The 13,046-nt window shown below is 62.3% G+C and overlaps 1 protein-coding gene across 5 annotated transcripts in view; it reads right to left on the minus strand.

Annotated features, from left to right (window-relative positions):
- Window positions 1-3,105: 3,105 nt before the first annotated feature.
- SEMA3B (semaphorin 3B) overlaps window positions 3,106-13,046 on the minus strand; it is a 39,714-nt gene continuing 29,773 nt past the window's right edge. For 3 of the 5 annotated variants that reach the window (XM_043551734.1, XM_043551735.1, XM_043551736.1), the window contains 10 exons: window positions 12,549-12,663; window positions 12,299-12,368; window positions 11,594-11,738; window positions 10,198-10,417; window positions 9,498-9,589; window positions 8,775-8,816; window positions 7,700-7,857; window positions 6,898-6,953; window positions 6,302-6,444; window positions 3,106-5,649 (listed from right to left, as the gene is read on the minus strand). In XM_043551734.1, coding sequence (XP_043407669.1) covers window positions 5,215-5,649; window positions 6,302-6,444; window positions 6,898-6,953; window positions 7,700-7,857; window positions 8,775-8,816; window positions 9,498-9,589; window positions 10,198-10,417; window positions 11,594-11,738; window positions 12,299-12,368; window positions 12,549-12,663 — 1,476 coding nt within the window. In that variant the 3' untranslated portion in view covers window positions 3,106-5,214. The remainder of the gene's footprint in view (window positions 5,650-6,301; window positions 6,445-6,897; window positions 6,954-7,699; window positions 7,858-8,774; window positions 8,817-9,497; window positions 9,590-10,197; window positions 10,418-11,593; window positions 11,739-12,298; window positions 12,369-12,548; window positions 12,664-13,046) is intronic. The other 2 variants (XM_037905205.2, XM_043551737.1) reach the window with 1 other exon arrangement.

Below are 13,046 nucleotides of genomic sequence, written 5' to 3' on the forward strand. Positions count from 1 at the left end.
TAAAGAAAACTTACTTTAATACCATCCTGTCTGTCAAGAAATCACTTCTCAATAGTTGTGTTTGTGAAAGCCTCATTTCTTTATTGTATTGTCATTATGGTCCCCACTTCCCTATTGTTAACCTGTCTGGTCTCTGTCTGGTTCTTTAATTGTTTCTGTCTGTGACATAATTAATTTTTGCTAGGTGTAAATTAATTAAGGTGGTGGGATATAATTGTTGAGATAATTTTGTTACAATATGTTAGTATTGGTTAGATAGATTTCAGTAAAATGATTGGTTAAGGTACAGCTAAACAGGACTCAAATTTCACTATACAAACTGGGGTCCAAAAGGAAGTTCTTTGGGAACCAACTCCAGGACGCAGCCCCAAAGATCAGAGCTGCCAGACCTCAATACTCTACCAATGACACCGTGCAGAAACTGGAGTCCCCCAGATGGACCTGATCCTGACTGGCCATCAAGAAAAGTTCATCTGTCTTATTGGGAGTGGTGAGCACTGTATGTGTAGCGTGTGCAGTCTGGTTTTGGTGACTGTTAATAAACAGAGGTTAAGTAGTATATTACTGCGTAAGGCACTTTCACTGGTAAAAGACCCTGTAAACCCTCAAAAGATTAAGCCCTGACTCCACAGGGAAAGGGTATTTGCCCAGAGCCCATGGAGGAGTAGAGCCCAGAGCCCACAGAGGGGTAAAGTTAGGTGATTTTCACCTGGAGCCCTATGAACTGGGAAAGGGTGGGGGTGCCTAAATTAAAAGAGTTATGCCTTGAGCCCCAAGAACTGGGTAAAGGTGGGTGCCCTTGAGTGTGTAAGTCACAGAATTTTGTGCGGGTAATAGCCCAGGCCAGAGTAGGGCCAGGCAGCAAAGGCCGGGGCGAGGGGCTAAATGGACAGGGTGCTGCTAGGGGACCTGCAGTGGACTAGGGGCGAGGGGAGGAGATGGGGCTGTAGGGGGAAGGTGGGGGTACAGCAAGAGAGAGCAGCTGTGAGGGGAGTGGCCAGAGATGGGGCAGCTGTGAGGGGTACTGTGGGAGCCCCACAGGGATGTGGGAGGGAGACGGGGCAGCTATGAAGGGTACTGGGGGGAGATGGGGTGGCTCTGAAGGGTGTGGGGGGGAGACGGGGTAGCTCTGAGGGGCATTGGAGGGAGACAGGGCAGCTGTGAGGGGTACTGTGTGAAGTCCCACAGGGATGTGATGGGTGAGATGGGGCAGCTATGAGGGGTGCCTCCAGCCTCCCCAAAGCCCTCCAGGCTGATGGGCAGAGGAGCTGGTGACCCCCTCCTTTCCCCTGGTGCAATCCCAGCCCTGGAGAGGCACCTGTCACACCGCATACTCCAATGACCCTATCCTGTGAGGAGACATCTAGAGAGGATTGCCAGCCGAAGTGGGGCCTGCTCAAGCCACTGGGACCAACCACGCGTGGGTACCACATCCACTGAGCCTGGGCAGCGAGCAGGCTTCAGGATCCAGCCAGCCATCACTCTTGGGGTGTCCCTTCGCTTCCTGCCCCCTGCCCCGCTTCCCCACCCCTCCCAGGACCAAGGATGCCATTCGGGCCAAATCTGCACACTACAATAGCACCCCCTGCTGCACATACATGTAAGCAGTGTCAGGATGAGCTCCACCCTGACATCTGGTGGTGAGGTGTGGCAAGTTGTGGAAAAGAACTTCAGGGGCCGATCTCATTTGCATAGGCACACCCACCCCGCCTAGAATGAGGCCATAGCTGCCCAAACGGTCACTTTGGCTGCTGTGGGATCCCCAGTGTCTCTGTTATTGGGGCAGGAAGAATAAATTGTTATATCCTGATTATGGGAACTGTGCTTGGAACTGTACTTGGCCTTTTGTTATGATGGAGGGACTCACCATCAACTAAGTCGCACTTGCTAGGCAAGGGTCATGGGTTCCAAAACTTTGTGAATGGAGAGAGGCTGGGAACAAGTATTAATACTTGGTGGCATGGGCTCCTTGGTGAGGGCCTTACATGCTAATTGCACTCCCTCCTCTCTCCACTGTGCAATATCAGAGCTAACTTTGATTTCATTAGAAGTCTAGTTACAGGCTGCTGAGCTCACTTTGGGCTAATAGTGCACCAGCACTGAGGCTCCCCTACTACAAGCTGAATTCACCTAAGAGCTGAAATCACTGAGCGTTGTGTTAAGTAGTGGGGGAGCCTGAAGATATATTGTGGAGTAGTTTGCGGGACAGCTGGAGTGACTTGTGGACAGGCTGGTGGAGCAGTTCGTAGGACGGTGGGAGCTGCTGGTGGGATGTGGAGCAGTTTGTGGGACGGCGGGAGCTGTTTGTGGGGCGGCTGGCGGAGTGGAGCGAAGGCCTATGGAGCTGTGGGGCGGTCAGCTTCAGATCATGTAAGGTGCCTCTTACCCCTGCCCCCATCTCCACCGAGGGTGGGAGGTAAAGCTCCGCAGATAAACTTTCGAACTCTGGGGCTGCCCTGACCAGGGACAGAGACTTTTGGGTCATTGGACTTTTTGGGACTTTGGGTGATTTGGGGTTGCTGGACTCAAGAACCAAAGGGAAAGGGGCATGACCCAATTTGTTTGGGGTGGGTTTTTTTTGCTCATGGGTTGTGTTATGAATCCTGTTGGTGGTGTTTCCCCAACATAATGCCACATTGTTTCTCTCTGTTATTAAAAGGCTTTTTGCTACACTCAGACTCTGTGCTTGTGAGAGGGGAAGTATTGCCTCTTGGAGGCGCCCAGCGGGGGTGGTATATATTTGTCCCAGGTCACTGGGTGGGGGCTCGAGCCGGTTTGCATTGTGTTATTCGAATGGATCCCCTAGATATTGAACCTGGCCCTTGTTGCTGCCAACGCTGACGGGCAGAAGGGTTACATACACTACTACACACCTTCTGCCTGCTGGTCCAGCCCCCAGAGAGCAGCTGAGCAGGCTACAGCCCAGGAGCTTCCACCAAAGGTGCCTGCTTCCTAGCTCTCGAGACCCCAGGTTCGATCCTGGCCAACTACAGCTCTGGTAGCCAAGGCTCCTCAGCCTGGCTCTGTGGCTCAGGCACCTGTAGCAGGGGCAAAGCGCTGCGCAGGGCAGGTTCAGCCCATTTCAGAAAACCAGGAGCACAAGGGTTCATCAATTGCTTTTATTGTGTTAATATAATACAGTCCCGCTGGGCTGGGTCCAGTTCCGTGCCACGCTCCCCTCTTCTCCTGCACCCAGGCTGAGCTCAGAGCACCAGGGCTGCACTGGCCTGCCCGGTCTGCGACTGCCTCCTTCCTTCTCTTTCCACCTCCTATTTTCCTGCCTCGCCTTTCTCCCATCGGCGCAGCGGAGATCGCATCCACGCAAGCCGGCTCCTGAAGACCTAAGCAGCGCTTTTCTCTTCGCTTACCTGCGTCTCCACAGAGGGGTCGGTGGCGTCACCCCAAAGGGGAGAGGAAAGGCAGGAGACTCAGGCTGGTAGGTTTTGAAGCTGCTACACGACTGACATACCCACCCAAGGGCCAGATCCTTCAAGGTCTTTAGGATCCTAACTTCCATTGACTACAACAGGAGTTAGGAGCCTAAATACCTCTGTAGATCTGGGCTGAAATTGGTCCTTGGGGGAGAAGCCCTGTTTTGATGACCTTCAGCTGTGGCCACTGAGCCATGCACTCCATCCTGTGTGGGCACGGCCAGCCAGGGCTCAGGCTTCATGTCATAACATGCAGCTTGTACCTGGAGCATTTCAGTGACTGCTCTCCATGCGCTGGCTGTTCCCCGGGCCTCATGGCCGGGGGAGGAGTGGGTACAGAGGTGAAGGGACTTGCCCAAGGTCCCCCGGCAGGGCAGTGGTGGAGCCCCAGTCACCTGAAGCCCGCTGCGCTACCCGCTTGGCCACACAGCTGGCGAAAGGCGCTGCATGGACGCAGCCTGGAGCTGAAATGCTTTGTCCCTAGCCAGGAGCAGCTGGGAAAGCCGCCTCCACCCACCCAGGGCAGCTCCCTCACCCGACCCCCCTCTTGGGCAAAAGCTGCTCTCCATCCCCAGACAGACCTCAGGCATCCGGTGGGGACACCCAACAAGGGAGGCCAGTTGCGATGGGCTCACCCATTCAGCGCCAGCCACACAAACAGCCAGCAGCCAGAGATGGCCGCTGGACACTGCCAGAGCCGGGGTGAAAGTGCCTGGTCTGGACCCACATCCCACTTTCACAAGGCCTGCGCTTATTCCCATCTCACAGAGCCAGCTTTGGGATGGCGGCCATGGGGAAGCACTCTGTGGTTCAGGCCTCAGGGCCAGCTGGCTGCCCAGCGTGCCCCATGCTTCCCCAGGGGCCATGGATCAGTTCTCCCTGGGTTTGGGATCGGGCCGAAGACTTGGGGCATTGGCCACACAGCGACTCTCCCATTCCCCACCACTCTCCCCTCCTTCCCCCCACCCTGCAGGAAGCTGGAGCCCTCCCGGCCACACGGTGATCTCTCCTATGCTGCCTCATTGGGTGGGCACCCTGCCCCTACTTCTAATCAGGGAGCGTCCCAAGTGAGGGGAGAGGCTTGGGCTCTGATCTCCTGCCTGCTGCACCCCCCCCCCCCGCCCCCACTGCACCATGGGACCACATGCGCCCGTCCCAAAAGCCACCAGCCAGGAATGTGTCCATGTATCTAAGACCAGAACAGTGCCCCTCCATCCACTGGGGACTGGGGTGCAGCCCGAGGTGGTTTTACATTCATCAGTAACAGTCTGTTAATAAATACAACAGTGGTCGTGTCCCCAGGGGAGCCGGGGGAACCCAGGTACTGGCCTCCCTGCCCCCCAACGCACGCCGAACAAGGGTGTGTGGGGAGCTGTCTCTGGGAGGTTCCCGACTCCGGAGGGGGCTGGGTTAAAGGACGTCGGGCAGGGGCCGAGGGCCAATCGAACAAAAACAGTCCCATGAGGATTGATCTGCCCCACGGGGGACAATCCAGGCTGAGGCACGGCTGGATTCAGGAGGCCTCCTCAGTGTCTGGATGGCGCATGGCCCCTGCTCCTGTCGCGCTGGCCTCCCAAAGCCTATGGTCTGAGGCCTGGGCCCCCCTCTCTGGTTGTGGGGCAGGCCCCGGGGGCTCCCCCACACCTAGAGGGGAGAAGGTTGTCTCAAGGGCGCGGCCGCCCCCGCCTAGCTACACATGGAGGGGACCCATGGCCGGCTCGGCTCGCCGGTCTCCCCCCTCCCCACCCCACCCTCCCCTGCCTCCTAGCAGGAGTCCGGCAGGTCACCAGGCGGCAGCACTGCGGGGTCCCCTCTCGGCGCGGGGCAGCTCGTGTGTGCGCCGCTTGCGGGCTTTTCGCGTCTCCTCCACATGCTTCCACTTGTGGGGCTTGGCCTGGATACTCAGCGCGGAAGGCAGGGGCAGCTTCTTCTTGGGCTGGTGGCTCATGCGGCCCCACAGCTGGTGGCAGACCTGGTCCATGGTGCTGAGGTTGGGGTGGTCCACCAGCTGCAGGAAGTCCTGGTACCACAGCTTGCTGCTGGCTGGCTCGGCAGGTACCTCCTCCCGGGCGCCAATCACCTCCAGCGAGAGGCGCAGGAGGGTCTGGGTGAAGCCGTGCTCCGTGGCCTGGCAGTGGTAAAGCCCAGTGTCCTTGCGTGCCACGCTGCGGAGGAGAATGCCCCGCTCCGTCTGCAGCACCCGCTCGTCCAGCTGCACCTGTGGGCCCGGGGAGACAAGGCAGAGCTGGAGCCGGGGGAGCAGGGCCGGCGCCAGGGCCGAAGTGCAGTGCCTCAGCGCACCACCCTGGCCTCCCAGGAGGGTCTGGGTAGCTTGGGGGCAGGGCTCGCTGCTAGCGGGCCCTGGGCTGCGCCAGTGCTGCTGGGCAGGGATGGGCCGAGGGGGCATCAGGGCAAAGAGATGCCTGACACGTGCCGAGAGCGTGGTTCAGAGCTGGAGCTGACTCTGAGCTGGCACAGGGGAAGGATGGGTCCGGGCAGTTATTCCCGGTTCCCCCTGCTCAGGGCAGGGCCAGGCTGGATTGGGTGTCCTCGCGCCAGGGAGGGATCAGGAGGGAAGAGTGAGGTGGTGGGGCCGGAGGGTCTATGCAGCCGGGAGGGGTCTGGCTGGGGGTGGCCATGCATCATGCATACGCAGCAGTGAGTGGGGTGGGAAGGGGCAGAGGATGGGAGTGGGAAGCTGGAGCCCAGCCAGGAGGGCACAGGGATCCAGGATCCTGGGGTATGATAGGTGCCAGCCTGTCTCTCTTGGCTCTGACCAGCCAGGGCACAGCCAGCCTGATGCCCCCATATCAATGCAGCACGTGGGTCAGGCCGAGGAGCCCGTCTCCTGGGGGTGGGGGGCCCTGTACCTCCTTCCTCGGGGTGTCGCTGGCTTTCTGGTAGGTCCACAGCACCCGGGCCTGCAGGGACTTGGGCACGCACTCCAGGAAGGCACTGCTGCCCTCCACCCCGTACAGCTTCTTCTCTGGCACGCTGCTCCGGTGTGGATCTGCCGGGCACAGGCCACCGAGAGCGTGAGCACGGGAAAAACACGGGGGCAGCCAGGCCATGGGGCTGGCACAAACAAACGTGCCCGAGCCTTTGGGCCACGTGGCATGGAGCAGGCACAAGCGAATGCACCAGGGTGGATGGGACAGGAAGAGTGTGGCTGGCATGCGGCAGAGCCATGGGCCACGCAGTGGGCATAAACTAGCACCCCCCCAGGCGTCTGCGCTGAGGCCATGTCTCTTCATGTCAGGCATGTGCCCATTTCTCTTCATGACCGGTGCCCATTTCTCTCCATGTCAGGCATGTGAGCAGGGGGAGCGCCCCGCCCCACATCCTGCGGCACATGAGCGAGTGGCAGTGGTCCTGCCTGGGCACTTCTCTCTCTGGGAGGATGGGCTCGCAGACGGGGGCTAAGGGCTGAGTTGGTACCCTGGGGGCAGGGAGAGGGCACACTGACCTCCAGAGCACAGCGTGTTGGGGTCCCCGTTCCGGACGTCCTGTCGTCGAAAACGCCTGTAGGGGGGAGCGGGGAGAGAGGTCAGGGTGGGGCACAGCAGGGGACGGACAGACGGACAGACATTTTCTGAGGAGCACAAGGGCTCTGGCAGCCTCTCCTAGTGCCTGGGGAGCAAGCCCCCTTCCCCCAGCACCCGCCAGGAGCACCCTACACCGGGTGCCCTGCTGGACCCTGGGTGCGGAGCCCCACAGCTCTGCGACACGGGACCAGGGCGTCGCTCCTGTCAGTCCCTAACGAGGGGCTGTCGCTGTCCTGAACAGTCCGTTGGCGTGCTGACTGCTGGCAGCGCCAAGGTCCCTACCAGGCCCCCCATCACCCTAGCATCTGGGTGCCTCACGCTCTTTAATGTCGCTCCCCTCACACACCCCTGGGCGGCAGGGCAAGGCTCTTCTCCCCATTGTACAGATGGGGAAACTGAGGCCAAAGTCACCCTGGGAGCCTGTGGCACTGAACAGAGGTCTCCTGCCTCGGGCTGGATCTTACCGCTTCACCTAGCCCCAGGATAAGGCTGGCACAAGATCATCCCAGCGCCAACCCTACCCCAGATGTTACCCCAAGCCCTGCAGCGTGGGGGGAGGCTCTGATGCAGCCGGCACCCCCTGCATGCCTCTCCCCAGTCCCCCGACGTCCTCTCCGGTCCCATGACATCCTCCCCATGGTTCGGTGCTTCCAGGAGCAGCTAGGAAGTGATCTGAGCGAGGCACCCCTGGGCCCCGTGTGGCTGGAGTAGAAGGGGCCGTACCTCTTGGTGTTGGGCATGTAGCGTGTGCAGCTGGTGCCGTTCCAGGCGCAGTAGGGGTCTCTGGCCAGGCAGCACTCGGCACAGCCCTTGCCATAGATCCCGCAGCGGTGCAGGGGCAGCTGGGAGAGGGACGTCGGGGAGCCCACGTAGAGTTGTTGCTGTTGGAGAGGCAAGGCCAGACAGTTGGGGGCGGATCCAGCACCTGGGCACATGCCAAGGCCCTGCATCCCTGGGAAAGTGCCCACTCATCATGTGGCCAGGAGGTCACTGCCACCATGGGGCCTACGTCTAAGGAGGTGCCAGCCTGGGGAAAGGAGGGGAGAATCTTCCCCTGGGATGGGGCGGCCACAGTGCCCAGCCTCACTCACCGGATGCCCACGCCAGGGCATCTGGGGGGCATTCGGGTCAAGGCGGGTCAGGGCCAGCCCAGCTCTCCTGCAGGGGATGAGGCCGAGGGACAGCCGTAGAGACTGCAGCAAGGGCCCCGGCACAGTGCACCAGCTGGGGGAGGGGCAGACGGCTGCCCAGCCTAGCACCCACCCGCACTGGTTGTCCTGGATGTGTCACACGGGCAACCCCAAGCTCTCCAAGTAATGGGCTGACACGTGGGTCGGTCTCCCTACACCTCCTCCGGCCCCTATACTCGGGACTACTTTTCCTTGGTCTCCGGTGGTGCGAGAACAACGCTGTGCCAGAACACGGCGCTAATCCCCAGCAGGCCCTACCCTTGTTATTACAATGGCTGGCTCTGGGGCACTGGGTGCGAGGGGCTGTACAGACACAGATGGGTACAGTGCCTGCCCTGGATCCAGCCACGGCTGGCACCCTAGCTCGGCTGGCACAGAGCCACGGCTGGCACCCCAGCACGGCTGGCCCCTGGCATAGAGCCACGGCTGGCACCCTGGCACAGCCTGCACAGCGCCACGGCTGGCACCCCAGCATGGCTGGCACAGCACCACAGCCAGCACCCTGGCAGTGTCACAGCCAGCACGTCCCACAGCTGTTTCTCCCCCCCCCCCCCATCTCTTCTCACCCAACCCTCTCAGATGCTGCCCGTGCCCACTTGACTCCTCACCCGCTTGGACGAGATCTGCATGCTGGTGATGGGGGATGAATCCTGCCGAGACAAACAGAGCACAAGGCTCATTAAGGGGGAGCCCAGGCAGATTGGCATAGCCTGGTTCTTGGTTCTTTGCCTGTCTGTCCAGACCATGCCCGGGGGGAGGTCCCACTGTACTTCTCTGGGGGGCGGTGTCAGCTCCATTGGCCCGCTCCACGGACGAGGCGCCAAGAGGCCAAATGATGCGACCGAGAGCACAGAATGGTGGGACCATGGATAGAACTCAGGAATCCTGGCTCCAGCTGTCGGGTCAGGCTGGCGATGCTGGGTTAACGTGGGTGGCAGGGGCACGGGCAGGGCTGCCTGCCCACGGCACCGCCGGCCCCACCCGACGTGGGCAGAGGGGGACGGGCCCATGTGGCAGGCACCCAGTCACACACCTTGCTGGGGGGAGGGGCTGGTTGCCACATGGCCACCACTCCCTTGGGGCTGAGGCCCCCAGCTCTTTAGTATGTGGACCCGCCTTTGGCGCCCGGAAGAGGGAAGGGATACATGGAGGCAAAGTAGTTCCAGCCCATGGCTCAGGTTGCTCTTCGCCAGCTCCCAAGCATGGAAGAGGGGTAGAAAGAGGGGTGAGGGGGCACAACTGTGCCAGCCTGCAACAAGACAGGTGTGTGGGGGGAGGGGAGGGAGGGAAATCAGGCCCCCGGCACCTCCCTCCCCTGCCCACTGTCCTACCTTAAACACCTGCAGCTCCTCCAGCAGCAGCTCATCCATGTTCTGCCAGCTATCCTTGGGCACCGAGACCACCTTCAGCACCGTGCCAATATCTGCCGGGGGGGAGGGGAGGGGGAAAGGGGTAACAGGGCATGGTAACATCCACAGCTGAGATGTCCCATCCCCGGGCAGCTCCCACACACTCACACCCGACTGGAAAGAGACGCAGGCCCAGGACCCCACTGCCCAGGGTTAGCCTCCCAGATCTGTACGTGGGCACCGAGAGAAGGGGGCCCTGACTGGCAAAGGCAGTCCCAGGGAAGCCAAGGGGTCACAGTCATGGCTTAGCATGAGCAAGGATGGCAGAATCCCCTTCTTCTCAGCCCCCCCAGCTCTCAGGCCGGGGCAGTATTGTTATCCCCATTTTACCGAGGGGAAACTGAGGCACAGAGCGGGAGAGGAACTCATCCAGCAGGCCAGTGCGAGGGCAGGGAACAGAATCCCAGTCACTGAGCCACTGTCACTCCCCTATTTGTCCCTGCACTTAGCCACATGCCCAGCTCCCTGTGCTGCAGGAGGGCAGCGGGGGGCAGCCCTGGCGCTCACTGGGCATGTGTGGCACGGGCGGAACATTAGAGGTCCCGAGCTCCGCCCATGACAGCTCCAGGGAAATCTGGGGCTGGCAGGAGCGACCGGGCTCCGGGAGGGGCAGTGGGTGCACCTGTGCCAATGAAGAGGACGTCGTAGTGCCCGTCGGCGGCTGTCACCCGGTCCACGGCAATGCGGGAGAAGGTGTAGTCCCCGCTGGTCTGCAGGAAGACGGGCCGCTGGCTGTGTGGCAGCACGGGGTTGGCCATGAGCGGGTGGTTGCGGGCGAACTGGATCACGTCGTCGGGGAAATCCTTGGTGGAGCTGAAGGTGCCAAAGGTTTTGCTGGGGCACTGAGGGGGCAGAGAGTGGCGAGGTCAGCTGGGGAAAATGGGGGACGGGGCACTGGCCACTGCACATGAGACGATGCTGCCTGTCACTCCCGACCCACAGCCCCCTGCCCTCCGAGCTCCGGGTTCCCCCCACAGCTCTGCCGGTGCCCCTCACTCCCGACCCACAGCCCCCTGCCCTCCGAGCCCCGGGTTCCCCCCACAGTTCTGCCAGTGCCCCTCACTCCCGACCCACAGCCCCCTGCCCTCCGAGCTCCGGGTTCCCCCCACAGCTCTGCCGGTGCCCCTCACTCCCGACCCACAGCCCCCTGCCCTCCGAGCCCCGGGTTCCCCCCACAGCTCTGCTGGTGCCCCTCACTGCCGACCCACAGCCCCCTGCCCTCCGAGCCCCTTGTTTCCCCCACAGCTCTGCCGGTGCCCCTCACTCCCGACCCACAGTTCCTGCTATCCCAGTCCTGGGCTCCTCCCACAGCTCTGCCAGTGCCCCTCACTCCCAACCCACAGTCCCCTGCCCTCCGAGCCCCTTGTTTCCCCCACAGCTCTGCCGGTGCCCCTCACTCCCGACCCACAGTCCCCTGCCCTCCGAGCTCCGGGTTCCCCCCACAGCTCTGCCAGTGCCCCTCACTCCCGACCCGCAGCCCCTGTGGCTCATCCTTTCCGGGCCCCTTGGTCCGAGCCAGCTCAGTCATTTCCCTTTGGGAGGGGTGGGGGGATGTTTTGGTCAAAGAACCAGCTCTGCGCTGGGCATCGAACACCCATCCTACCCTCCCAGATCCACTGGTGCCGAGACTTGGCACAGCCCTGGCTCCGCTGCTTCCTGCAGGGCACCGACAGCCGCTGAGCCTTCCCCCCTGCCCAGGCCCCTCTCACAGCTGGCCACCCCTTGCCTCTGCAGGCCTCTGGGCGGGGGCAGGACGGACTTTCCCCCCAGGCCAGGCTGGCAGAGCTGTGTGTGGGCGCCGAGGCACCAGGCCTCGAGCTCAGGCATAGGGGCCATGGGGCTCAAGGGGTCTAGGATGGGGGCAGGATGCAGGGCTGGAGGGGCAGGTATCAAGGGGCTGGGCAGCCACACAGCCCCGCTGAGGGATGACGCCGGGGGCGGGGCCTGATCCCCACTGGCTGCAGGGGGAGCCCCGTGCCCCACGTCCCTCCCAGCCAGCTGGGGCCCGCAGCACGTACCATGCCCGGGCGAGGGTAGGGAACGCGGCCCTGGTACGACACCCACTGGTAGTTGGGCCCCTCCTTGTGAGCGAAGGGCCCCAGGAAGGCTCGGCGGATGTCGTGCATGTTGTACAGGCAGACGGCGGAGCCCCTAAACACTGAGCTGTGGGGAAAGCAACAGGCAAGGGCGTGAGGGGGGCATGGGGCACTGGAATCAAAAGGGCATTGAGGTGGGGGAAGGGCAAGGGGCACAGGGAGAAGAGGGTCAGAGTGGGCATGGGGCTGGAGGGGAAGGATGAGGGGTCCCTGGCCCTGAGCGCCCCCCTACACCAGGCCCAGCTGCAGAACCTATGGGTGCTCTGGTGAGGGATCCATGGAGGGGCAGCGTGGATCTGGCTGGGGGGATAGGCAAGCTGGGGCATGGGCGAGCTGGGGGGCCAGATGCACTGTGGGGCTGGATGAACTGGCTGAGGGGGCTGGGTGTGCTGAGGGGGGCCCTGGGTGAGCAGAGGGGTCAGTTCGGAGCTGGCTGGCAGGAGAGCGAGCTAGGGGGACATGTGGGGGGGCAGGTGCTCTGAGGGGTGGGGCAGGTGAGCTGGGGGTCAGCGCAAAACTGGCTGGGGGAGCCAGGTGATCTGGGGGGCTGGGCATTGGCAGGGGCAGTGCAGAACTGGGGGTGCTGAGCATGCTGAGGGGGCAGGTATTGGGGGGGCCCCGCTGTACCTGGAGGTGGAGAAGACGGCGTAGAGCAGGGGGTTCCGTGTGTCCCTCGTCCGCAGCAGGAAGACGTCACCTGTGAGTGCGGGTCACTGATCAAACCCTGGCCCCTGCTGCCCAGCCAGGGTGCACAGCAATACCCCCGCCACCACCACCAGCGTGTAGCCTCCCCACACACCCCATCCCCGTCTGGGCACAGAGCGCCCCCCACCCCAGTCAGTGGCCCTGCAGCTGGTGCCCGCCCCACACCACTCACGGAGCTCGTCGAAGAAGGTGTCGCCCCCGTCGCTGCCTGGCACTGAACACACCAGCCTGGCCTTCAGGAACGTCGTCCACTTGTTCACCAGGCTCCGCCGCCCGCCCAGGTCGTTCTGTGGGGCCGGGCAGACAGGCTGAGAGGGGGCCGGGCAGGGGGCATGCAGGGAGCTCCTGGCTCAGCAGGATGCCCGTCCCCAGAGAAACCCTCCACCCACCAGGACGTCCCGGGACATGACAGACGGTGGACTCCCCATCTCCGGGCCGGACCCGCCGCGGTGGCATGGGAGAGCACGACTGAGCTGTCCCCAGCGTGGGGCTCCTGCCAGCACAGCCGGGGAACGACCCCACAGGCCTGGCTGGCAGAGCCGCTGCCCAAATGCCAGGCAGGCTCGGCTCCAACCCCAGTGTCGCTGCTGTGCAGGCGGAGCACAGAAGGGGGGACACCCATCCCTCCCGGCCCCCCAGGGGTGCAGGGAAAGGGACCAGCCCCATTGTC

Source organism: Chelonia mydas, chromosome 7, assembly GCF_015237465.2.
Source record: "Chelonia mydas isolate rCheMyd1 chromosome 7, rCheMyd1.pri.v2, whole genome shotgun sequence".
Taxonomy (NCBI): domain Eukaryota; kingdom Metazoa; phylum Chordata; order Testudines; family Cheloniidae; genus Chelonia; species Chelonia mydas.